The sequence below is a fragment of the Engraulis encrasicolus genome, chromosome 8, assembly GCF_034702125.1.
Source record: "Engraulis encrasicolus isolate BLACKSEA-1 chromosome 8, IST_EnEncr_1.0, whole genome shotgun sequence".
NCBI lineage: Eukaryota > Metazoa > Chordata > Actinopteri > Clupeiformes > Engraulidae > Engraulis > Engraulis encrasicolus.
The window spans coordinates 38,180,030-38,206,443 of record NC_085864.1 but is presented as its reverse complement, the minus strand read 5'-3'; the positions used below and the strand labels follow the sequence as shown (position 1 = coordinate 38,206,443).

General features: G+C 44.5%; 2 protein-coding genes across 8 annotated transcripts in view; both read right to left on the bottom strand.

Annotated features, from left to right (window-relative positions):
- rffl (ring finger and FYVE-like domain containing E3 ubiquitin protein ligase) overlaps positions 1–12,487 on the bottom strand; it is a 42,668-nt gene extending 30,181 nt beyond the window's left edge. For 2 of the 5 annotated variants that reach the window (XM_063205635.1, XM_063205636.1), the window contains exons 1-2: positions 10,539–12,487; positions 9,618–9,715 (exon numbers count right to left, since the gene is read on the bottom strand). The gene's annotated coding sequence lies outside the window, so the exon portion shown is untranslated. The remainder of the gene's footprint in view (positions 1–9,617; positions 9,716–10,538) is intronic. The other 3 variants (XM_063205632.1, XM_063205634.1, XM_063205633.1) reach the window with 3 other exon arrangements.
- A 134-nt stretch (positions 12,488–12,621) lies between these two features.
- On the bottom strand, positions 12,622–24,528 carry eif4h (eukaryotic translation initiation factor 4h). 3 transcript variants are annotated; one of them, XM_063205638.1, is made up of 8 exons: positions 23,958–24,106; positions 20,888–21,078; positions 19,375–19,439; positions 19,103–19,196; positions 17,713–17,787; positions 16,241–16,456; positions 15,554–15,669; positions 12,622–13,907 (listed from the first exon to the last, which is right to left on the bottom strand). In XM_063205638.1, the coding sequence occupies exons 1-8, from the start codon at positions 24,020–24,022 to the stop codon at positions 13,902–13,904; spliced, it is 828 nt and encodes a 275-aa protein (XP_063061708.1). In that variant the 5' UTR covers positions 24,023–24,106; the 3' UTR covers positions 12,622–13,901. The 3 variants fall into 3 exon arrangements, with proteins under 3 accessions (XP_063061708.1, XP_063061707.1, XP_063061709.1); XM_063205637.1 differs by lacking the exon at positions 12,622–13,907 and adding an exon at positions 24,472–24,528 and having other exon boundaries at positions 15,515–15,669; XM_063205639.1 differs by lacking the exons at positions 12,622–13,907; positions 17,713–17,787 and adding an exon at positions 24,264–24,407 and having other exon boundaries at positions 15,515–15,669.
- Between the last annotated feature and the right edge of the window lie 1,886 nt (positions 24,529–26,414).

Sequence of the window (26,414 nt, the reverse complement as noted above, 5' to 3'; positions counted from 1 at the left end):
AGCAACCACCCGGGGAAACCCCCTGACAGACAGGATGCAACTCTCCTGAGTAGCTCATATCTGTGGTTAAGGTGTGAAGCTAGGGAGAGAGATAAGAGAGAGAGAGAGAGAGAGAGAGAGAGAGAGAGAGAGAGAGAGAGAGAGAGAGAGAGAGAGAGAGAGAGAGAGAGAGATAAAGAGTAAAAGAGAGAGAGATAAAGAGATAAAGAGAGAGAGATAAAGAGAGAGAGATAGAGAGAGAGAGAGAGAGAGAGAGAGAGAGAGAGAGAGAGAGAGAGAGAGAGAGAGAGAGAGAGAGAGAGAGAGAGAGAATGTCTGAAAGTGTACAGGTTGCCAGGATGTAAACATAACAGCAAGCAGCAAGAAGAAGCAAAGAGTGAGTGGGTGGGGAAATGGAAGTGGAGTGCAATGGAGAGACAGAAAAACCAGAGAGGGGGGGGAGAGAGAGAGAGAGCGAGAGCGGGAGAGAGCGAAATAGAGAGAGAGAGAAAGACAGTGGGACAGAGAGATATACAGGATAGTGGTCAGCAGTGTAAAGGCGAGTGCCAGAATGCAAAACCAGAAAAGTGAGAGCAGAGATAGAAAGTGTGATATGGAGGCCGGGCACCGATGCATTCAGAAATCAGAGAAGAGAAGAAAGAAAGAAAGAAAGAAAGAAAGAAAGAAAGAAAGAAAGAAAGAAAGAAAGAAAGAAAGAAAGAAAGAAAGAAAGAAAGAAAGAAAGAAAGAAAGAAAGAAAGAAAGAGAGAGAGAGAGAGAGAGAGAGAGAGAGAGAGAAGGGGGGCAGAGGACTAGAGACAGAAATCAGAACGAGAAAAAAAGAGAAAGGAGAGATGACTGTGAAATTCAAAGAGCACGCAGGACAATAAAAAAAGCAAAAGAGAGCATGTTCAAAATATAGAAACGGATGGAAACAGAGAGAACCAAAAGACAGAAAAGTCAGAACGAAGAGAACAAAAAAGATAAGTGGGGGGAGGAGAGAGACGGAGAGATAGAGAGCTGTGTATGAACAGGTGGATGCAACCAAGGAGAGGAGCGAGAGCGCATGTCTGTGTCTGTGTGTGCCTGTGTGCGTGTGTGTGTGTGTGTGTGTGGTGGCCATGCTGCGAGTGCTGTGTGAATATGAAACGTGAGGCTGTGTGTGGAGCAGCCTGCCGTCTCCTGGCCGCACAACTAGGCCTCTAGCCCATCATTAATTCAGAGAGCCGGCCAAACACAGCAGAGCAGAGCAGAGCAGCGCAGCAAGGGACTCACTGCACCACGCCACACAGCGCTGCGCCTGCTAGCTAGGGTGTCTCTGACACACACACACACACTTAAAATGTGCAGCTTGCATACACACCATACACACACACACACACACGCAAAACCCTACACAGACACACAAACATAACATGAAGTGTGCGTTTTGGTTGACAAGACCTTGTGCATGCTCACAAGTGCTTAGCCTACACAGTTTACACTTACATAGCCAGTGTATATGCAAGTGTGCATACTATGCAGACTAATGCACTAACCACAGACTAAAGCATTTAGTGTTTAGTATTAGAAAGTGCCAGTGGGACACAATATTTCTTGTTATGCCTGCCAAGGTGAAAGTAGACACAGCTGATCTGCAGTTACTTCAGTGTTTGCAGCAGTCTGATGAGCCATCTGCTCATAGGCCTACTTCTGGTTTAGTGGGACAAACAGCAACCTCCCCCTCGCACACACAAACCTCCATCACAACACACACACACACACACACACACACACACACACACACACACACACACACACACACACACACACACACACACACACACACACACACACACACACACACACACACACACACACACACACACACACACACACCTGTGGTTTTCTTCTGCACATCCTGCAGCCTGCACACCAATTTAGGCAAAAAAGCACCTGAATTCAGAACCACCACATCTTTCGAGAGGATATGCCAGAGAGACAGCGAAAGGCCTAGACTAAGTCCTTAGCACTGACAGAGGGCTGTTATTATGACTAATGACAGCTTTGGAAAGCCTTCAGAGGCTGGAACGAACATTAAAGTAACGTAGCCGCAACGCAAGTTCGGATGTACACGTGCCACATAGTTTGTGCCACTGTCATGAACGAAAGTGATGAACACCAAATATTAACGTTGCCGAAACGCAAGCCGTTTAAATGCTCCTACAACTTCTAACTAGACTGCCTGTGCAGTCGCCTTCGACTGCTTAAGGTATATCCCCGAAACGCGACGCTTCCAGTCCCCAATCATTCCTACCACTCCCGTCCACCTTTTCATGAACGTTTATGATAAATACAAAATATAAAATAAATATATTTAATATCTATACATAGACCAATGACGTGCATAGGCTTAAAACCAAATGACTATTGTGAAAATGAAGGGAAAAATGGGACAAATGGTAACACTGTTTTAATGGTTCACTATTACAGTGGATATACCACATTATGTACAGTGTAATAACCAGTGTAACAATATTTAATACCACGTCATACCAGTGTGACACCATGTACCAATTTTGTATCATGTAGGCTATTTGTGTGTAAGTGGTATTACATGGTATTGCATATTTGTACACTGGTATTACACTAGTATTACATGGTATTACATATTGTTACACTGGTTATTACACTGTACCTGGTATTGCCTATTTTTACACTGGTATTACACTAGTATTACATGGTATTAAATATTGTTACACTGGTTATTACACTGTAGGCCTACCTGATATGGTAGATTCACTGAAATGGTGAACCATTAAATTAAGGAGTTACCGGGCAAATCAATCCACCCAGTCAGAAGTTATGGTCCAAATAAAAATTCCACCATTTTGAAAGTGTTGACCTCCAAACTCGAATCAGTTCATGAACCTACTCTGCAGCATTCACACACCAAATCTGGGACAAATCCATCCACCCGGTCAGAAGTGATGGGCCAAACAAAAATTCGGCCATCTTGAATTCGGCCATCTTGAAATTGTTGACCTCCAAACTCGAATCAGTTCATGAACCTACCCTAGAACATTCACACACCATATCTGGGACAAATCCATCCACCCGGTCAGAAGTTATGGACCAAACAAAAATTCGGCCATCTTGAATTCGGCCATCTTGAAAGTATTAACCTCCAAACTGTAATCAGTTCATGAACCCACCCTAGAGCATTCACACACCAAATCTGGGACAAATCCATCCACCCGGTCAGAAGTTATGGACCAAACAAAAATTCGGCCATCTTGAATTCGGCCATCTTGAAATTGTTGACCTCCAAACTCGAATCAGTTCATGAACCTGCCCTAGAGCATTCACACACCAAATCTGGGACAAATCCAAACATCCGTTCAAAAGTTATTGCGTTAACACGAAAGACCTTACGCGGCGGCGGACGCGGCGGCGGCGGCGGCGGAGGCGGTGCACGCAAAACAAAACCATTACATCCCCGACGCTCCGCGTTTCGGGGATATAATGATGATACGCTGCATGGGTTATGCTGCTCTTCTGTAGGGGTGGGCTGGAGTGGGCTGGGGTGTACACCGAAGTATGTTGTCGCAACGTAACTGCTACTGTTTACATACGCCGCATGGTTTACAGTACTCTGTTGAGGGGATGGGCCGCTCCGCTCCGAGGAAACGTTGTTGTAATGCAACCCCTAATGTTAATACAGTGGGACCCTCGCACAAGGAAATGTTGCTGCAACTCACGTCCCTCTGTTTATGTAGGCCGCATGGTTTACACTACTCTCCTGAGGCGGCGGGACGCACACTGAGGAAACGTTGCCGTAACGCAGCGTTTCTCAAAGTGGGGTACAAGCCCCCCTGGGGGGGCGCAGAGGCTTCACAGGGGGGGCGTGTGACATCTGATTTCTGGGTTTTCCCCCCAAGGAAATTATTTCCTGTCTCGCCAATAAGCCAATACGTTATAAGCCATTATTAATTGTCATGAATTTGAATAGTACAGGAAATGAACACACATCTGCATTCGACTGCAGTCCCTCTTTGTTTTATCGCACCTTTCCTTTGAGGGGGTGGGGTGGTGGGGGGCTTGGAAGCATCCAGACCCTCCGAAGGGGAGGAATGAGGGAACAAGTTTGAGAACCACTGCCGTAACGCAAGTCCTAGAGTGCGTTGAATATGCGCCCTTGCCTCCTCCACTTGTCTCCTCCACTTGCTTCTCTCCTCGTACCAGGAAGTAATGTCATGATGACATCACTGACAACAGCATTATATTTCAATATCTTGCAAAAGCTCAATTGTAGAGTCTTTTTCTCATTTGCAATTGGGATGGTGAATGAAAAACAGTCCCTCAAAAGTTGTTGTGACTAGGCTGACAGCTGGGAAACTTTATCGTTTTCTCCACGGAGGAGGAGCCAGGAGGCGGGACGAGGAGACAAGCCCAAGTGGAGGAGGCAAGGTCGCATATTGCAACACACTCCTACTGTTTATCTGGTGTAGGACTCACAGCCCTCTTGCTATGGAGGGGGACCACCGTGTTAGCAGCAGGGTCAACAGCAGCTACAGTGATGAATGAGACTTTATTCATCCAACGCTTCCTCAATTGCTGAATCCAGCAACCAAGCACTCTTCTATAAACACGTATGAATCATGCCTACTGCATAAGCTATACACTGGTTTACCGTTTGTAAACAATCCCTGGCTGTGCGACCCTGGCTACGACTGTTCAACCTCTGATTGTTGGAAACTACTGTCTATCAAAAAAAAGAGCTCATGCGAGGTTGGCTGGTTAGCATCTTACCCCTCCTCACAACACGAACGTTTGTAAACGAAAAACCTATGTATGGAGTTTAGAGGAAGAAAGTACTACATACAGCGAGTCTTGTCATTACACAGACACCGCCAACCAGTAGAAACCCAATTCTGGAAGGTCAGTGACTGTATGACGCACACTGGAAGGCAGATTTCGTCGTCGGCGCTGTTAATCATCATCCACGCAAGTGACGGCAGTAGCAGTAGTAGTTGGCTACTCGCTGAGGCCTGGACTGGATGAAGAGCAGTCTTCCAGGATCCAGGGGGGCTGGGTGTTTACAATTGCTGCAGCTAACAGCCCTCGCTTTGTCAGATTTGTAGCCTACGCCTATCTCATCGAGCTGGGTTTGACTCAGGAACACTTGCACTGAACTCAGCTGAACTGAACTGGTTCAGTGGGCGGTCAGTTTATACAAGGGTGGAAATAAGTATTCGATCCCTCGCTGACGTTGTAGGTTTGCCTACTAGCAAAGAAATGATCAGTATATAATTCTAATAGCAGGTCTATAACATGGAGAGAAAAAGTATCTAGGTAACCAAATAAAAGGATACAAATGTTTTACTTCCACAACTGTGTAGAATGTAACTGTGTTTCTAGGGCATGATGGAGGTCACTTTTGATTCAGCTTTTACTGAGAACATCTCTCACAATGACATAGTGGAAAATGTATTAATATTACTGTGGGGTAGGCAATATTATATTGTATACTTCCAGACAATTTTCTTGTTTTTAAAGCAGTCACAGCAATGATTCTTCAGTTGCTCAAATCAACTCAACTATCTTTAAGACCTGTGGGAGCTGTGGTGGGAGCTCAACAACAATCAACTTCTTAACAGGCAATTACTGCATTCCTATTGCGTGGGATATGCGTTTTCAGGCAATGTACAGTACGGTAAACGTACTTCTCAAGATTATCCATGTTACTGTGTGTGGTGTGCAGAATTTAGTGGCCTCAACAGAAGATCAAAAGGAAAGTGGCAGTAAAATACCAGAGAGTCTAAGCTATGCTATGCATTTCAACCAGACTGCAGTAAGAAATGCCATAGTACAACTGAAAAAGGGGGAGTTTACACTTTAAACATTGCTTTATTATAAACTCTTTCCAAAGCCAGCCAGGCTAATGTACTGTGAACGCAGTGATGAAAGCAGACTCGCTATGCTCATTTCCGCAGTTTGGATCCCATTTAGCTTTTCATCTCATTGGCCTAAACAATTTATGGCTCCAGAGACATCAGTTTATAGCCACTGTGATGGAGCCAGATAGATTTATTGATTCAGATATTGCTGTTCAATTACGCCAGTCTAATCTGCATAGAGATGGCTGTGATTGAAGATTACGACCACAAAGATTCTCTAGGAACAACAATTTACTGCACAGAATTCGAAAAAATGGGATGTAATTGTCCCTGCTTTTAAACTATCTGACAACTGTTAACTACACTAACTTAATAAAGACCCAATTACACACAACTTTTAGTCAACTCCGCTCACTACCAAACCTCCGTAATGGTGTTCATTGTTAACAGACAATGACAAATAGTGGCCCTCTGATCAGTCTACTCAGTCTCAAGCACCTTTCATTCACATCGCACATACCGTATGTGTGTGCATGAAAACACACACACACACACACACACACACACACACACACACACACACACACACACACACACACACACACACACACACACACACACACACACACACACACACACACACACACACACACACACACACACACACACACACACACAGCTAATTTGGGTATCAAATAACAAGCCAGTGATCTGACGGTGGGAGCGAGCGGCTCGCTTGGGTGTTCTATTCATGGCAGAGTGAGTGAGGTAACCGGCGGTGCGAGTCAATTATACACACCAGGCAGCGTCATGGCGACCAGGCCAGACTCACCTGCCGCCCTGGCAACTGTTGCTAGGCCTGTGGCGGAGTCTCCTGTCTCCCCAGGTAAGAGGAGAGAGAGAGAGAGAGAGAGAGAGAGAGAGAGAGAGAGTGTGAGTGAGTGAGTGAGTGAGTGAGTGAGTGAGTGAGTGAGTGAGAAATACATGTACGCACACACACTGAACACACACACACACACGCTGAACACACACACGCTGAACACACACACACACGCTGAACACACACACACACACTGAACACACACACACACACGCTGAACACACACACACACACACACACGCTGAACACACACACACACACACACACACACACACACACACACACACACACACACACACACACACACACACACACACACACACACACACACACACACACACACACACACAAACTTTTGCAGTAGAGGGAGCAGATAGAGAGAATACATTCTTTGAAAGAACAGGATGAACGAGCGGACTCAAATCCCAGAAGTGGCCACTGTGTGTGACACCACTGTCTGCAACAACCCTACCTACTCTTCCCTTCCCTCTGCTAAGCAGCACCACCACCATTGTCTGAAGAATGCATCCAACAGACAGACAATATCCTTTCATTCAGTTCAAGCTCAGCTTCCTGTCCTTCTTGGCTCCATCCCAAAGCCTGAGAGGGCTTCGCTAAGCCGTGTCTAATCTGCTTTTAGCTTGAACTGCATCATGCCTAGGCCCAGGTATTAAAGAGACACTATGCAACTTTTTCATAGTCATGACATGGCTTGGTACTCAAGATTTTGCTTGACTGACCCGTGATGGGGAAAATGGCAATATTTCCATCACCGCCTAGTGCTCCTGCTCCGAAACAGCACTTGCAGTTTTGCCTGGCGGCGCCGCGCCTTTTGTTGTTGTGCAATTTGTGGCCGCTAGGGGCGTCTAGATTTCTATGCTGTATGAGCGAGCGGAGCGAGAGCTATTCCCCTTCGTTTGCTAACTAAGCAGCCAAGGAGGTCTACATAAGGCAGCAGCTTGCTGAAAGCTGGCTACTGGCTACTGGCTAGCTGATTGTAAAATATCACGCTGGCATGCAGTGAAAACAACGAATGGGACTGCAAATAAATCACGAGATAATTGAGATGAAAGGTTTGGACAGGCAAATAAATAGCTTGTGTGAACATTGGAAAAGGGCTTCAAACCGGAGAGAGCCGAACGCCAAAAGATGGGGATTTTATCATTCATTCACTACACTGGGATGTATGCATTAGCATTCTCAAAACCCACGCCACCTCGTTTAGTTTACAAAGATAGGCTACACAAATGTATACGAGTTGAAATCTGATGTCGCACATTTTATTTGATGTCAAAGGACACAATCAGTCGAGCGAGGCTAAAAATATATGTTGTTGCCGATCAAGAGGAGACGAAACGTGATCTCTAGTCGGCATATGGATGTCCACTTTCACTTTCAACACCACAGGAGATAAAACCGCGTCTTGTCACCTCGACTTCGAAATCGTTATTATGACAACAAAATAGCCGTTTGTTTCCTCGTTCTTCTAATGTAGGCTACAGGTACTATATAGTTACTGGAAATGTGAAATAAAGACGGGGATATCTGCCGAGAACAAGTGGATCAAATAATATCCATCTGAGGGAAGTGCAAACATGATTGCAGTTGTGTGGAGTGAATTACGAAGCAGCCAACTCATAAGCAAGGGGGGGGGGGATCTCACATATGATAAAGCCCCTTAGAAGTGGAGAGAACTGAATGCAAGGAAGGGAATCTGGTTAATTACAGAAGACGACGAAATTTAATTCGCACATAATCTCGAAGCCAATGTCTGTCTAATTTAGTTCAATGCACATTTTCGGCAGAACCACTAGAGGCCGCTATAAAGTTGTTGATATCTATGTGTTTATGTCAAAGTTGCATAGGATCGCTTTAATTAGCAGATGGCAATATTGCCTCCTTTCCTGACCTCATTGCCTCTACTTGCTAATTAGTCACATGCCATAATCTCCATCCTGCTTGAAAATAACAGCAGCAACAGCGTGCCTTGCGTGGTGGGGTAACAATAGGTCTACTTAAGACCTGGTTGGATGTGTTAACTTATCTCTTGGTATAGTCTGAGGGAAAACGTTATGTTGCTGTTCCGTGTCCCCCATCTTCTCACTTAACCGACTTGACTCTTGACTTTTCCGCCCCAAAACATTGCCCCGCGTCAGCAATTCACTGAGGGTGCAAAGCATTGCGCGCAACATTCAAAACAACAAAAGCCTGTGGATACTCCCACGCTCCCCTCTCCCAAACTGACAGCCCATTGTCAGTCTGTGCGGCCCACCCACAACCCAATCCTATGGTGGCCAACAACAATGTCAAACCAGAAAAAAAGCCCCTAGTCCTTAGCTCTAGGCCTAGCCTACTCTGCCTGACAGGCTAACAATAGCATGCCTGTGCAAGAAGACGACAACGACAGGCAGTGAATCAGACTCTCAACTGTCCTAGGCCAAGGCCCTACTGACTGCAAGCCCATGCAGGCTTGGAGGAAGGAGTGAGGAGATAGAAGGAGAAGTGGAGTGGAGGAGAACAGTGGTGTTAAGTCATGGTGACTTGTGTCTTGACAGGAGCCCAACACATGCACTGGAAAGCACCATGCACCAACCGACCACATACCAACCACCACCAGCCCAACAGCTGACAGTCAAGGTCGGCGGTCCAGGCCTTCAAGTGCACACTTTCGGTTTTGAAATTAGAGAAGCTGTGTGTGAATTTTCGGCAGAGATTGGTTGTACGTCAAAGGTGTTCTCGTGGGAAAAGTTCAACACCAACCATCCTTCAGTCGTCACTGGAATGGCCTTTGAATCGGACTTTGCCTCTGTCTGAAGTACGCTCTTCTTTACAGTACAGCACAATTATGGTTGACTAAACATCACAGTGAAGGACTTTACCTGGTTGTGTCACTTTTCTGTTGTGGGGCAGACGTGTATTCCACCGCTACAGTTTCAGGCCGTCATGTTGACAGTTTAAACTCCAAGAAGCAAATGACCTAATGGAGGAAGAAGTTATTTATCAACAACCCATGTTTTCGCTGGAACATGCATGACTCTTTCCAAAAGTGTATCCCTTCTCTTTAACTTGCTGAGTACACAGATTTTATTGCAGTGCTTAGTTGATCTCATTACTAGCACTATTATTATTTTTTCAGGATTAGTTCATTACTATTAGTGAATAATAGTTTGTGAAGTACGCATCAAGGGTTAGCCTACACTTTTGACCATAACATGTTTCCCCTCTTGTCATAGGCTACTGTATATTTCATATTCTTTTTCAGTTATTGTACAGCACGTTGAATCTTTTTTTTTTTTTTAGTGCTCCAAGTAGGAGGGTCAACATTTCCCTTCCTCTTTTCCTCAAATAATTATTTAGCAAAGAAGGTTCTTTGTTAATAGAAACATCAGACCCAGGATATCCTATTAATAACATTCGGTTCGGGTACACTGGCAAAAAAAAGTTCTAACACGTTCGCCTTTCTCTCCACTTCCTGTCAAATAATGTTACCGACGTGCAAGAATGGCACTGGAACAGATTAAGATGTTACAAGTTTACTCGCTGATTTGCTTATTGTACACCAACGAGCAACAAAGCATAGCTAAACGGACACTTCTCGATGTCTGTTATTGTTTATGGGTGGTATAATACGCTTGCTATTACACACCTTCAGTAAATCACTTCAGGTAACGCTACAGTACTAGCAACACCTTGAGCAAAGTGATGAAAATTAACATTGCAAAGATGTAAACGGCTGAACCTGACCACAAGTTGGCACACGAACTTTTAAATCATCCTAGCTCTACAGACGTTGTTCTTACCTCAACTCGGGGTAAAGGTCGCACTGGTTCCTGGCAAAACAATCCAAGCAGTCTTTAGAACTGTATTGTCACGTCAACCTTCAAAACAGAAAATAGTGAGCTAAAAAGGCTAACTATCAACAGCTCGCAAGTTCTCCATCCGGACAGGTTACCTTGTTGAAAAGTTTAGCTTTCCGCAACAAGTTCTACAAAGTCCGCTTTGAGAAACTTTCATCCATTTAAAAATGCCGTTCATTCGAAGTATACAGAGTAGTTTAAATGACGCGTTAACTGTGTCACTATGGTCTATTTTTCAAACTTTGACAGAAACATAGTGGCAAGCTGCACTTTCCATACCATCTCTTCCTCCATCGGACCGAAGAGAATTCAACGTCACGGTGAACGCGCACGTTTTTTGCACATCACGCACACGCACGTTTTCTTTCATTATTTATTTATTTCAGGTAGCATGTGTTGTGAAACAGCGACGTCTGCTGGTATCATCACACTTGAACCATAGGCCTGTATATTCTGTGGCTTTTAGTCAGGTTCTCTTTCAACACCAAAAATGTTGAGACGTGCCTCCTGTTACTGCAATAGGCTATCTAGCCTACTACTCAACTATCCATTTCCAAATGTATTGTGACCACAAACAACAGCAGGATATCCTAACAATGGCAAATGGGTCTGGCCCACAGTAAATCTAGCACTGAACCTAATTCTGCCACCTCTTCAAAATAAAGAAAATTCAGTCCAAGTTAAGTCACCTACAAATAACACACATTCAAATTTCTACTGTCTTGGCAATGGCGCCATTCTTTGCCACTTGTGGTCCACAAACACTAAGACCCACTCACCCACACTGTAAAGAATAAGTTCCCCAAAGAACCAAGTTAGCTACTGTAGAGGAACCAGAGACGGCCTAGATCAGTGATTCTCAAACTGTGGGCCGGGGCAAAAGGTATTCCAAGTGGGCCTTGACATCACTTCCTGGAGGAAGCCTAAAGGTTTGAATCCTTGAAGGTTCTTCAGAGAACTCAAGAACCCAAGGGAAACCCTGAGGAACCCTTCGATTGCCACTGTGGAAGACCCCTTGCCTGCTTACCACCAGACACAATCACAAGTGAACGATTGTGCAAAGCAGCATGGGGTTTCCCAGGCTAGAAGACTCCCCTAAAAGGTTCTCTCAACTTTGGGGTTCTTCCCCGGTTCGCACACAGGTCACATGAAGGTTCTTTGACATTTTTACAATGCGGTAAAGGCAGGTGTGATTGGGGATGGACGACCAAACAAGCACACACACATCAAAAAAATTTCTTCAAAAATTCCAGAATGAATTGCTCAGAACCTTACCTTACCGAAGCCGCCCTTCATGTTTAGGAACATCCTTTCTGTCTTCTGTTGCCATTGAAGTTTTCATTTCATAGCAATAACAAGTTGGCAGCTTGTTTTACTCCATGCATGAACTCATTTGACCTCGTCTAGTTTTCAGATTTTGTTTGCATTGATTCAAGTATAGAAAGAGTTGGCATTGGACTATACTAAAACTGCAATTATTTGCAAAATGTTGTATCCACCATTTTTTACTTTTGCCTTTTATTATTGAAAATGACAGTTCAAAGGTCCTATCACCTATGTGTGAACTCTTGCCAATTCTTGGAATGCCCAATACAAAAAGGTCAATTCCCAACATTCCACAAAATGGAGACACCTTTTTGGAAATAAACTCTTCAATTGAAGATGGTCAAAGCTCCTCCAGTTACACATCATAAACCCCATACATGTGCAGGTAGCAGCACCCGCAAGTTGCTACAAAAAGTATTTCTTGAAAATGATGTACTTGTAGAGTAGTAGGACACACAGGTGTATCATGTGCATTTCCATTCAGGGACAAGTTCATGGACATATGACTGATTTAAAATAATAATAAAAATAATAATAAGAATAATAATAATAATAATAGCAACAATAATAAGAATACCCATCAGCAAATTCCAAATATCCTGACCAAATTCTCTCCGTTTACTAATCTGTTTAAACTCAGAGCGCAAATTTCAGGATAACCCCATTTCCTTCCCTTTAAACACATTCATAACAAACTCTGTAAGATGATACATTTTATTGCCATAAACAGTGTAGGAAATAATGAAAACAACAACAAAAAAAGAAAGAATAAAAACAGCTGTTCTTTCTATAATACAGTAAGAAAAGGGTGTCACTTTCTCCATTTCATGTCGAATAAAATGTAAATAAAATGGTTGCGGCACATGGGTATCCCAAGAGATTTCTACGCTAATCTTCTAGTGGGCAGGCAAAGTGCCTGTCACCTTAGTTTTGTCGTGTGAGCAGTTGTTTTTGTTTTTGTTCAACAAGCTTCCTATGTATTAAGCATTTGACTGTTAAGTGAGCGCTGTTTATTATTTCACCGTCTTGAATTAAGTACATAACCATCAAGCCATGAAAAGTTGAATGTTGGTTGACAAAGACATAGCTTCTTTTTTTTTTTTAGCCCATAGCGCGGCCATGTTCAAACCTATGATGCATTCACGTTGCTCCTAAACAGGAAAGGGTGGGAGGGGTGTAAGGTGAAAGGTTGGGTGCGGAGTAATTACTTCATTATTACAGAAAGCAGCTCACCGCTGGCATTTAACAGACTTAGGTCAAAAAAATCTTTCAAGGGCTTATATATGCCAGAGATATGGCAATGCAATAAAATTATTCTGGCTCAGATTATCTTCTGATTTGAAATAATGTAAAACTGAGACAGTGACTCATAAAGAGGGATTACTGTTCATTCCAGGAATAGACAGGAGAATTGTATAATAAAAGGTAAACGTTTTTTTCGAGGGGACACAACCTAGACCGAGTGTCTTATGAACTACAGAAAAGACTTTTTATGTCTCTCTTCTCATTTTAATCCAAGCACAAAGAAACAAATGCCTTGGGAAAGAAACAAAAACACATTACATTTTTTATACAGTCCTTACCCAAAGGCAACAGAACGAAACTGCAGCCACTGTCCTCAGTTTAGTTAAGGTCTGGCGAAGGGGGGGCAGAGGTTCCCAAAGAAGGGGGCATGCAGGGTGAAGATAATGCTGGGACTCAGTTTCCCACAAGCCCTCGGTCCAACCGCTCCATAGCCAATCAGGTCAGGGCTGGAAACTTTTTTCTTTTTATTTTTTATCATTTTGTTTTTCTTTTTCTCTTTTTTTGTGTGCCCATGTTGGCGAACAGGAATGGAAGAGAAGCCCAGCACCCTGCTAGCCCCGCCAGGATTTTGTTTTGTTTCTGTTTTCTTTGGGAAGATGTCTTTGAAAGATTTTTGGTGAACAAAGCCCGTAGATCCAGTCTAGCCTTCCGGAATAATGCAGCCACATGGATACATTAGTTCTTTAGGGAGATCGGAAGAAAAAAACAAGCACAAGGGGTCAAAGGTTAGACATGGTTCATCAATGAAGGGCTTGAAAAAAGAACAATGTTACAACATGACAGTACATATTGAAGAGAAATCTTTCGAAACCCATAAAACAACCATTAGCCTACACTAAAACATGAGGGAAATTGAACAAAATGCTTTCACAGGTAGATCTCCTGTAACATTTCACATGCCTTCATTAGTGAACACTAAATCTGAACACCCAAATACTGACTATAACTGCAGCAACTCATTTTCATTACCCCAGCCTTTTTAGAGCCAGCATGCCCCCTAGAGGCCAGTAACTCTAGTGCGGGTATTGGAAGTCCGGCTCTGTGGACGTCAAGCACTGTTTTCAGTGTTGCCACAGAACCTTTCATGACCACCGCGGTGTGCTGCTTGCACTGAGTAAGGATTCGAGTGTATGCACGTGTGTGTATGTGTATCATGTAGTACCTGTGTACTTGCTTATGTGTGTATGTGTTTGCGAAAGTGCATGTGTGTCAGTCTATATTCGGAGGTACTCATGTTCGAGCTCATGTTCCAACGGGCTGCAACAGAGCCGAGGATCAGTTAATGGTGGCAAATATCAACTGCGCGACCAACAGACATATATCACTATAGGCGACGATGCTTGTGAGCGGTCAGGAAGCCACCTGGGGGGACAGGAGTCACAGAGTGCTGTGCTCTGACAACAAAAACAGAAAAAGTTCACGCTAATTACCCACACAATATTGACAAAAAGGGCTTGTATTAAAATAATTGAAAGATAATTGGTGAAGGCTCAGGGGGCGAGGGGGGTTTGAAATCCAAATTAAAAATGCATCCTCTTCCTAAAATAGAGCAGCTCAATGATGACAACAAAATAAGAAAACTGAAAATAACAATAAAAAACACTTCTCCTCATGTTCAGCCAACATGAATGAACGTCTCATCCGCGAGAGCTACAGTTACAAAGCAGGCACTAGTCAGGGAAGCAGAGGTGGACGTAAAAACCAGTTTTCTTTTTTTTTATATATAACGGTTTTTGTTGACATGCATTCACGAGCTGCTAATATTTGTGTAGTCGTCTGTGTGTTTACAACGTGAGGAAAAACGGAGTGCGGCGCAACCGTGTTATGAATGGCAAGTGTGTGACTGTGTTTGTGTGTGAGAGAGAAGAGTGTGTCGGTGTAATATTTCTCATTTTTTATATTTTCTGTTATTTTTTTCTTTCAAAATCCTTCTCGAATAAATATTTGCACTTGCACTGAATTGAGTAAGAAGGACAATGGTGGTGGGGGGAGAGTCTCCGCTCTGTCAGGTAGGAATGATGACCTGGAGGTTATTCATCCTATCCCCCCTCCCCACAACAAAATTGGCATGATACGTCTATGACCACCCCCCTTGCCATACAAACACATTATATCTCCCCTTGCATCTCCATTCATACACCTCCTCCCTACTCCTCCTCCACCACCACCACCTCCATTTCCATCTCCAAATTCACCAACAGCCCCCCCCCCCCCCCCCAAAGCCCTCTCCCTGCCCTCCGTTCTCTCCCAGGAGCTTGGCTGGCAGGGTAGGCAGGAAGGGCAGGCGGCAGTCTCTCTCCCTCCTACTGTTTCTCTTTGGGTATTACCTCCTCCCGCGGCTTGGCGCCGCCGAATATGGCCGAGTTGGGGTTGGCCACCTGGTTTAGTGGTTCGCTGACCGTACGTGGCTTCAACTGTAGCCTTGGTCTTTGGGCTCTTTCCTCTGAGAAAAGGTGAAAAAAAGTGGGAAAAGATGGGAATAAGGGGGTGGAAAGGATGAGTTGTTAGACAAAATGCTTTGACGCCACATGCTCAACAACTAATACACTAACACTAATAAACATGATTGATTGTTTACATTTATTGCCATTTCAGCAGCTATGCCTATATCATGGCCAATACAGATAGAAAAAAAACATCATATCACATTTACAAAACTAACAACCATATAAATAAAGAGATAAAGGTAAATAAAGGTGCGACCCACAAATAAACAAGCACGAAAGTAGGCCTGTTCGTCCCCAAAATTAATGTTCAGCTACTAGTGCTAAATTAATAACTTAGCAACTTGGTTGGTTGGAAATGGGAATTTATTTATTTAATTATGTGCTGCAGCCAGCTTGTAATAGAACTTTATCGTATTTAAATTTTACTTAAGAACTGAGAATGTCAAATAAAGCCCTTCATCATTCATTCATTCATTGCAACCAAGTAAGTTGCTGAATGGTCTACCACTTTCAACAAACAAGATCTGAGAACTAAAATCTTATTCCAGAGCAGTGTGCTTCAGCCACCTTCAGAGGGTTCTCTGAAGTCCGTGCCGGGGCCGGCTCGCGGTCCGTCTCTGAAGCGTCCACCTCCTCCACCTCCCATGCCGCCTCCTCCTCCGGCCATGCCTCCGCCCATGCCTCCGCCCATGCCTCCACCCATGCCTCCACCCCCTCTCCTGTCTCCGGGCCGACCACCGCCCCGACTCCTGCCGCCCATGAAATCGTCATCTCTATTAAAGCCTGCGGAAGGAGAAATAAAATCGGTGGGGGAAAATGAAAGTTGGGTGAGCAGAAGGATATTGACAGCTATCTGTGATTTTTTGTTTGCTGTTGTGGAGCTTTTGCCCTTTACAGCTGATCTGCAAAGCCAGTATATGATAGGGGTGTAAATAATAATCGATATGTATCGATGTATCGGCCGGCGATTTAATCGAATCGTACTGTAGGGAATTCTTAAGTATCGAAAATAATCGAATTTCTGCTTTAAGACATCGATACCAGAGATTCTTTAAGTATAGAGATATGCCAACATAATAGGTTTCTATGGTCACCTAACATGACCAGGTTCCGGTCTGCCTAAAGGGGCGTGTCATAATGTTCCTAGCATTGAATAGAACAGTCCTCAGGTCTGCCTCGGTCTGCCTAAAGGGGGATTTCCCCCCCAATAATAGAACCCGGAAACAATGGGCCAATGGAACCTCTCTCTCTCTCTCTACTCTCTCTGTCGATACCGTATCGTATCACCATAGAGGCTATGATTTACACCCCTAGTATACGAGATGACTCCTTTGCAAGAGAAAGTTCTGATAGGCAGTGGGCACGTTCACAATTGAGCAGCACTGAGCGACATGACACAAGTAAGCACTCTAGAGACCAGTGGTGCTGCTCAATCGTAAACGCAACTAAATGTCCAAGTCGTCTGACCTCGGATCAGCTCTTAAAAAAGTGCAAACTCTCCACTAAAGTTTCCTTTCCCATCAGCACCGGGGCAATGGCATGGCTCCTGTACCCTTGAGCCTAATGAGGAGGGTGAGATGATGTTCCTCTGTGAATGGCGATGTCAAAATGAAATCTTCAAAAAGTGAAAAATGTTGGATACTGTGGGGTACGGATAATGAGGGTGGGTTTATGAGGGACTAAAAAGGTATTAAATAACAACATCCTGACCTGGCTGCATCATCAATATTGCCCTGAAAATACACTCAACACCAGTGTACAGCTACTTCAACACTGACTGCACTTTCATCACCATCATTTTCCCATGAGCACTCCCCCAACACAGCACTGTACAACAGTTCCGCATTAGCTGTGGTCTTCACTTCAGCCTACTCCAAACACTGTAGCTGCTTGGACCTAGGCACTGTGTGTAGCCTACAGTCTGCTGGCCATCTACATCAATAATTCATTGTTCATTCATGTTTTCAGTTGTTCTTTTTTCTCTCTCTCTCTCTCTCTTGGTTTTGGCTTGGGGGCCAACCCCTCAACGCTTATCGCACCTCCTCCTCCAGAGTGAGAGTCGAAGTCGTCTCTTCCGCCTCCTCTGGGCCCTCCACGAGAACCTCCGCGACCTCCTGTGAGGGGACATGGGTTGGGGCTCAGCTTTAACACCAAAACAACCAGCACGCTAACACTAAAGGCAGGCGCTTAGGGCCTAGGGGCCAGCACCGAGAAAAGGAGGAGAGGAGCGAAATAGAGGAAGAATAGAGAAAGAATAAGAGGTGGGATAGGCAGACTTCAAAAGAAAGAGGAAGAGGAGAAAAGAAAGAAGAAAAGAGGGGAAAAAAGAGAATGCAGGTAGAAGGGAAGAATCATCAAAGAGGAGGGATAGATTAAGCAAAAAAAATAAAGAGGAGGAAACAAAAAGGTACAAGACAGAGCAAGAGGGAGATAAAGAGAAGCAGAGAAAGAAAGAAAGAAAGAAAGAAAGAAAGAAAGAAAGAAAGAAAGAAAGAAAGAAAGAAAGAAAGAAATCCTCTCTACCACACAGCCACAAAGTTGCCAGAAGCCCATCCAATCTAGACGGGGGGGGTTAGTTTGCCTTGGAGTCAGTAACTACCTACTATAAGGGAGCACTAGAGGCATCCAGGACAGAGAGTTAAAGTAAGATGCTGCTAGCAAGATAAGAGAGCGCAGTAATCAAGTGGAGTAATTATTAGGAGAGCAGATGAGGACAGCATCTATCTGACTGCCAGGGTCACTACCTCTTCCTTAAAAAAAGGCATGAGACAAAAAGAGGAGGAGGCGGAGGAGGAGGAAGAAGATATGGGGAAAAGTGAGATGGGTTAGATGAGGATGAAGGATGAAAAATGAGTCTGTAATTCCTGAAGTCAAAGTCTCTGAACCGCAAACTCATCATAAAAAAAAAAAAAAAAAGATGCCATTTTCAGACCAACAGAGCAATGAATTTGTGCCCGTTCCCAACACTAATCTAAAAATATTCTCAACATGTGCATGCCCAACAAAATCTGCTTTCGGGTAAACAAAAAATTGCTTCCCTTTGTGCACAAAGTAAAACTTAGGTATATGCGAGCGAAAAGGGCAAGCACTTTGGAGATCGAAATACAGTAACTGGCTCAGAGACCAGGCTGGCCGGTCTGAAAACATCTTTAGTAGATTGCTCTATCCGGATCAGATAAAAGGACTTTGGACTTCAGGAGACAGGACAGCTGATGGATCAACCCCATAGAAAAATAGCCAGACAGAAAAAGAACCAGAAAAACACAAAGTGCTAATTCATTTGTCAGTAAGTGTTACACATGAGAAAAAGATAAGTAGTATTATGTCAATCGTACTAGTATTATGAAACCACACAACATTTTCCATAGGCTGCCCACAGCAAGAAGCATTTAACTGGGCCAGGCAGTCTCGTCCGCCCAGCGCTGGTACCTCTGTCGTCTTTTCGGAAGCCAAATCCGCCGCCTCCCCGGTCTGGCCTTCGGCCCTCCGCGATATCCACTCGCAGCGACCGATCTCCCAGAAGCTGCGGGTGACAGAAACGGACAAGAAAGACAAAAAGAGAGAGAGAGACCATGTGAGCATTGCACACCGCCCCAGCGTTGAGGCCTGTCCTGGTGTCTTTACAGGGACCAGCCATCCGTATCAGTGGATATAAAAGAGAAATTTTAACAAGAAAGAGAGAGAGAGAGAAAGACACTCACTGCACCATCGTACGTCAGAGCTTCTTTGAGGGATTCCAAGTCATCAAACTCTACATAACAAAAACCTGCAAAGAGCACAGTAGAAACACTTCATTAACCCTGAAGGAAATGAAGGCATCACACACATACACACACACACACACACACAATAGGTCACACTTGGCATCAACAGCGTGACAAACGTGATGCAGCAGCAGTAGACATCCTGATGAGTTATTACGCTCTTCATAATCCCTGCCACACAGTTACTCATCCAGAAATGCTCTGCCATGAAACAAACTAGTCAATTCCCTCCAACAAAGAAGGAAGGAAGGAAGGGGGCGAAAAAAAGAAAGAGATGACTCAGTCTATTAGGCTTAATCTGAGCTTTGGCCAAACGCTTTCATGCCACCACTAGCTCACCCTCGCTTCCGAGACGGGGAGGTTTGTGTGTGTGTGTGTGTGTGTGTGTGTGTGTGTGTGTGTGTGTGTGTGTGTGTGTGCGCAGAGAGTGTGTGTAGTAGCAGAGCTGCATTATATGTATGCAGTAAAGGACTCTGTGACGTCACTTTTTCACGCTAACAAAGGGGAGGGGGATTGACAGGCCAGTGTGAATGGCGTCACTGGATTCTGGTGGCCAAGTGACAACAAAAACTTCTGTTTGTTTACTATGCCGAATGACTGATAAGGAGCCAGAGAAACATGTGTGGTGGAGAAAATCTAATTGAAAAGTCCCAAGTCTTATGGTCTTTAAATTAACAGATATATCAAACGAGAACTGTCTGCACTACGGATACACTGTTAGATTTGATCTTTGAAGTTATCCAATGATTCTTTAATTCCACAAACTCTCTCTAACTGTCTTTTCCAGGATATTTAGATTGTTCCCGTCTACTTGCTTATTCAACTCATCCTTAAGCCTTGCAGCCTAGTTTGGTCGTTGTCATTTGTTGCTGCTGCCATTGCGCTCACTGCTGGTGAGGAAATGAAAAATAAAAACATCCCTAGCATGCTCTGGCTGATTTGTGTGACGGCATACTTTACATTTAAGTCCCGACTTAAAAAACAAGACAGGAAGAAAAAAAAGGTATCAAAAAGCACAATTTTCCCCCAATACAAAATGCAGCAACAGCTGTAAAGCAAAACTACACAAAACCCATTAACAGGATAACAGCTGCCACCATCTGCCTCGTCCCTTCCCAATCACAAAACGAGCTCCAGGTTCAACTTCCAATGTCCAACAGACACCTGCTCCTCCAATCCCGCCTCAGGAAATGAGAAGTCAGAGGGGTTGACTAATGCCTCTTTTCCACTGCCGTTTTTCTGGTAGGCCTACAGCTCGACACAGCGTGACTCGGCCGTCATTTTTTACTTTTCGAATAGGCACGACACAGCTCAATCTGAAGCAAAACGTGGTGGCCGAGTCGCACTGTAGGCCTACAGGAAAACTGGCAGTGGGAAAGAGGCATAAGTATGTGTGCTCAAGGCACAATTTGGCCTTCATCAGGGCAAAGTCAGAGAGTGTAGGGCTCACCTTTGAATTTGTCTGTCTCTTTGTCGCGGACGAGTCGCACACTGCGGACCATGAGGTCTTTGAAGATGGCGTCGATGTCGCCCTGCACAGTGTTGAAGGGCAGGTTGCCTACGTAGGCCGTATACGGGGGCTCCGTGGGGAGCTCCTTCTGCTTGCGGGGTCCTCCCATGCCGCCGCCACCACCTCGGGGTCTGCAGGGTCCAAAGAGGCCACACATGGAGGAGGGGGGTGGGTTAAAGCAAAGACACAACATGCAGAGCCCCAGCTCATGCCCACCCATTTACATTATATTACATTCTCTACCCACTTGGACAAACCCAGCCACCCATTACATACATGGGGGTGAAGCAAGATTCACAACATGCAGAATTCCAACTGATGCCCACCGACACATACCCATCTATTTACATGCCATTCTGTACTGACATGTTACATTATTCCTTTGATATTATGCATGGTGTCATTTTGCAGCCACTCACCAATTATTTACATTACCCATTGCGTTGCTTTACGTTTAACTTGGGCCCTTTATCCAGATTGACATACAATTATTTTAGTATTGGGTGGTGCACCGACTGGCACACCCCAGAACAGACTTTATACTTTGCAACCACTGCCATATTCCCATATGTGAAAGCTCTTTCCAGACTTGTACCATTCTGTGACATCGTATTCTGCAACACGCACCACTGTTCAACATTGGGATAAAACCGTTGGTGATTGCAAGGTTTTGTTATCAGAAGGCGGCACCTTCTAATTCCATTATACTGCGACATTGTATTTACAATCTGTGCCACTGAAAAGACCCCAACCATTAGGCCACCTAACAATTCGCTGGCACTACTCTTTATTATCCAGAGCGTCTTATAGTTATTTAGGTGCTGGGTAAAGTCCCTGGACTGGAGCAATGTGGGATTAGGTGCCATCCTCAAGGGCACTTCAGCCCCTGGGTGATGGTCAAAGGAGGGCATTAGTTATTTACTCCCCCACCCACATTCTGACTGACTGCTCTGGTACCGGAATTAGAAGCTGCTACCACCTTCTTCTGACCCCAAGACCCGGCACCCTAACCTTTAGGCCTCAGGTGCATGAAATACTAGGCCGAAACATGTGGAGTCATAGCCATAAACAGTGCCATGTGCTGCAAGACAATAATGGCCCAAATGATAATGATCTGGAGAGAGAGACACAACACAACATTTGCAAAATAGATAAACTCCACTGAACTAAACCAGTAGTAGGCCTCGTGCTTGATTAAAATGCTGGCCCACAATGTGCTGCGAAACAGAAAGATAACAGACACAAAACATGTGCATATCAACCAGTCCGGTGTTAGAAAACACACTTGATACTGACAGAATAACCTTTCATTTGTCCACTACTGTGATCTAGGCCTATGGCAAGGGGCCATTCACAGTGAGTGTCCGCTTGTACAAGCATTGCTGCCTACTCGAAATCTCATGTCAGCCACGAGTTTAGGAGGCAGGGGCCCAGGCCCTTTTGTTTACACAGCCCACCACACACATTCAACAAAGCCAAAGCTCTATCTGAATAGACGTCAGTCATTTTAGCCTGTCACTTTCAGTCCTGTTCCCCTCAGACATGAAATGTGGAGTCATATCGAATGCTGGGACTCCCCTTGCATGCCTGTAGCATTCCTTCCGAGTCATATACAAGCAGAAGGCAACACCAGACACACCACGAAAGAACGGCGACATGAGCACCTATCCCAGCACAGACGAGGTGACACATGGTCCATTCCCATACAAGTAAACAACGACATGGCACTTGTTTTCCCTAAGCAAAATGTGCTGCCATATCGGTTCAGCCTATTCTGGCAAACACGACAGACTACAATCAACCGTCGTTGACCAAGACAGGCTGAATAAAAGGTTATTGCTGGAACACCGTATGTTCTTCGGCTGTTGAAGTCATCGTTTACAGACTTGAATTACTGCCAACATGCATTGCACGATATAGAACAGCACTGGAAAGGCTAGCGGCCAACCCAGTGCCACAGAGCACGTAGCTCTACTGATATTGCTCTGCGTAAAACATGCATCACAACAGTTCACGGCGCAGCAGACGCCCTCGTTCGTTACGATGAACGTATGCCTCTCGTCAAGCACTTCATAGGGCGTTGACAACACAGGCCAACGACATGGTTCATGCCGAGAATTGTGCATTTGATGGAATCGGTTGGTAAGCAACCGGTCATCAACGGAAAAGAAAACCCGTGTCACACAATGCATGGGAATGATACTTGTTAGCTCGCTGCGTCGACAAAGCTACTGCATTTTGAGAGGGGGAAACAGGGGCCACAGTCAACAAGGCGTTGTATTCGTAACTGAATCCGTCATTTTCAAGGACTGGCCACTTGCATATCGTATGTCGCAGATATTGGTATCTGGGGTAAAATGGGGGGCAGAGATTTGGGCCCACCAACCTGACCATGCAACACTGTCTGTGAATGTTAGCCAGCTAGCGATATGGCTAATACGCTACACCTCTGTAACATCCGACATCAGCAACAGCTCAAGGGACAAGTGTCCACATACCAGTAGACAGTAAACCACAAAACAGACACTGCTAGAGCAGACTACACGATTATATTATTGCATACGGACGAGTCAAAATTGTGGTCGAAATGGCAGAGTTGCTGACTGTAGCACAACATGCAGTCCATGTGGGCTGTTTTTTTCCCTAAGACCCTGGCGCCAAGTGCCTTGCTGGCAAAGGCTAACTAGCTTGTTAGCGTGCCTCACATACGTTGGAACTGCAAAATATACCGTTACTATATGCAACAGACGAGCAAAACAACGAGAAGAGCAATAACAGAAGTCTACGTTATCACTGGAGAGCACATTCAAGCCACGCACTTTCCTGAATACTAGGTCCGGCCTTCCATTCATCATATCGGTAATGTGCAGGACCGAAACCCCGGTTACGAATGCTAGGCCTACCCCAATCATGGCTGCAACGTATCTGTTCTATAACACCAAAATACAACATGCACTGCTCGTTTGACACCTGAGGGTGAATATTATACACTATTGATATATTTTCTTACCCTCTTCCGCCGCCAAAGCTACCATAAGCCCGATCCCGGTCATCGTAGTTATCGTAATCCGCCATTGCAGTGCTTGCTATCCAGGAGAAAGCAAGTCTGATAGGTAAGGACCTCCAATATAGCGTACGTTATAGTTGTCCTGTGACTGCCTGTAACATTATGCGTACATTTTGTTCAGAAACAGCGTAAATAAAAATGGCTTCGAAAAAGCATTTGAGAAAAAAATAATGTCAATATGCACACTTTTAAAATCAGTCAGTCTAACATAATTATGTAGGCTATGTGATAAAGAGACATGTGTGATACCCGTTGTGTAAGGCCAACAGCGGAGGGCATTTAATATAGGAAGTTTGTCGGGTTTTAAATAGCCGATAGCACTCTCCTACCAAATGTGAATGGTACCGACACACTTCTGTCTCTATCAAAAGACAGTATATGAAAAAATGCGTTGAATGGTCCAAATCAAACAAGTAGAACAATATATTTCGTTAAAGGGGGCGACGCGATAGCCTACCGACAACGCAGTTGCACGAGCAGGTCAGGAGGATAACGCCCACATCAGGCAACGCCATAGACACCGATTGACTGATTGATTCACTAATTGACTGACTGACTGATTGAATAGTTGATTATTGGTGCGGAACGACTAGTCTGCTAATTGTGACTCTGCAATGTGCACACAGGCCTATATTATTCCATTATTGGTTAGGCTATCTGTCTTATTAAATGTGGACAGATAGGCCTAACATGTCAGATGTAGCTTAACAGGAATAGCAATAGGCCTAGTCACCCATTTCACCCAGTCACGCATACATGTAGGCTATCTCATGAACTACTTGTAGTTGTTTACCGCGAGGGCCAGTGGTTTATGCGCAATTAGCCTAGGCCTATCCTCTGTGTAGCCTAAACTGCAGGCTTGCACTGGTGGAATTAATATGTTCCCCACTCTGAAATAGTGCTGCCTCGATATTGTATTTCTAATATCATTGACAAGTATTTGTCATTATTTATAACCTTAAACCACTGCATGAAAGTAGGCTTAGGCCTAGGCCTGGTCAGACAACGTGACAACAATCCGATCCCATTCAGCCTATGGACTTGTTTTGTTCATTTAAACTTATTTTGAAATATGTAGCCTAGGCTAAATGAAATTAAGTTTCTGTTTAGTAGGGTATTTATCACTGTTCTTGGTCTTTCTTTTACTGGACCACAGAACGGCCATGTTAATTTGCAATACCAAATTTTCTCCACTGGGTGGTGGTGCAAGCACATAGAATTGACAATTCTCAGAAAGGGTGAGGGTGATTTTTTTTGAAGAAAAGAAGAAAGAAAGAAAAGAAAAGGGGGAGGTGAGGCTTTGTTAATATGCTTGAGGTGTACAGGCAACAAAGCATCTTGTGACAGCAGAGGCAGGTGACTAGGCTTATTTGAACTCCAGAGAAGAGGGAACAGCGTCTCCTCTGTTTTCTTCTTCTTTGGTTTGAAGTGTTGTCTTATTCTGGCCTTGGGGTCTTCCAAAAAAAAAGAGAGAGAAGTGCAATTACAGCCTATTTTACAGTGTGCGTCTGTCTTCGTCAGAGCGGAGGTGATTGACAGGGGAAATATCGGTCCATAGACGAGGTGATGAATGACTCATCCACTTCTCATTTAGACCCTGAGCCTTTTTCAAATCACAAATGAAATAACCGTGCACCAAGACAAGAGACAGAGTCCTAAAGCCATAAAATTAAATTAAAAAGAAAGACACAATGTGTCCTCAAGGGTCATTGATAGAGCATGATTTCTTTTTCATAAATTGACCACAGGGAACGAAGTTCATAATTCCATTTCACTACTTTTCATAGGCCATTGTATATCTGTCATTAGCCTGATTATCACCGACTTCTAGATCTCTTCGAGACTTGGTCTGACCAAGAGCATAACAATTCACATTTCCCAAACAGCATTTCCCAAATGCCCTCCCTTGGTTTGCTAATGATTGTTTGCTTCCTAACAAAGTGGGAGGAGTTCCCATATTTGCGGGAACTCAGAAAGTACTTGCATTGACTCTTGACCTGACTGGTAGCAACGCTGAAGCTGTTGCGTCACTAGGAGGGCACGGCCTGGCTAATCTGTCATCTACTCTCTGTGGGAGATAACTGTGGAAGTGAAGCATATGAGGATGATGTCACCAGCAGGCATGTAGGCCCATCGATACAAACACAGATATGCACACACACACACACACACACACACACACACACACACACACACACACACACACACACACACACACACACACACACACACACACACACACACACACACTACTGCACTGCTGTAGGTGTCAGTGGATGGTACTGGCATCATCCATTTCCTCCTCCTCCTCCTCTGTTCATATTCCCTTCTTCCTCCTCTGCTCATCTTCTACACCACTGCATGTTAGCCAGGCCGCGCCCTCCTGACGCAACACCTTCG

What these genes read in the sequence shown, in the direction of transcription:
- eif4h (XM_063205637.1), bottom strand. Translation starts at nt 24,022, where the DNA reads ATGGCGGATTACGATAACTACGATGACCGGGATCGGGCTTATGGTAGC. An exon ending in CTCTCACTCTGGAGGAGGAG is followed by an intron (nt 16,457 to 17,712) that starts GTGCGATAAGCG and finishes CTCCTTCCGCAG; the next exon opens with GCTTTAATAGAGATGACGAT. An exon ending in CTTCAGAGAACCCTCTGAAG is followed by an intron (nt 15,670 to 16,240) that starts GTGGCTGAAGCA and finishes ACCTTTTCTCAG; the next exon opens with AGGAAAGAGCCCAAAGACCA.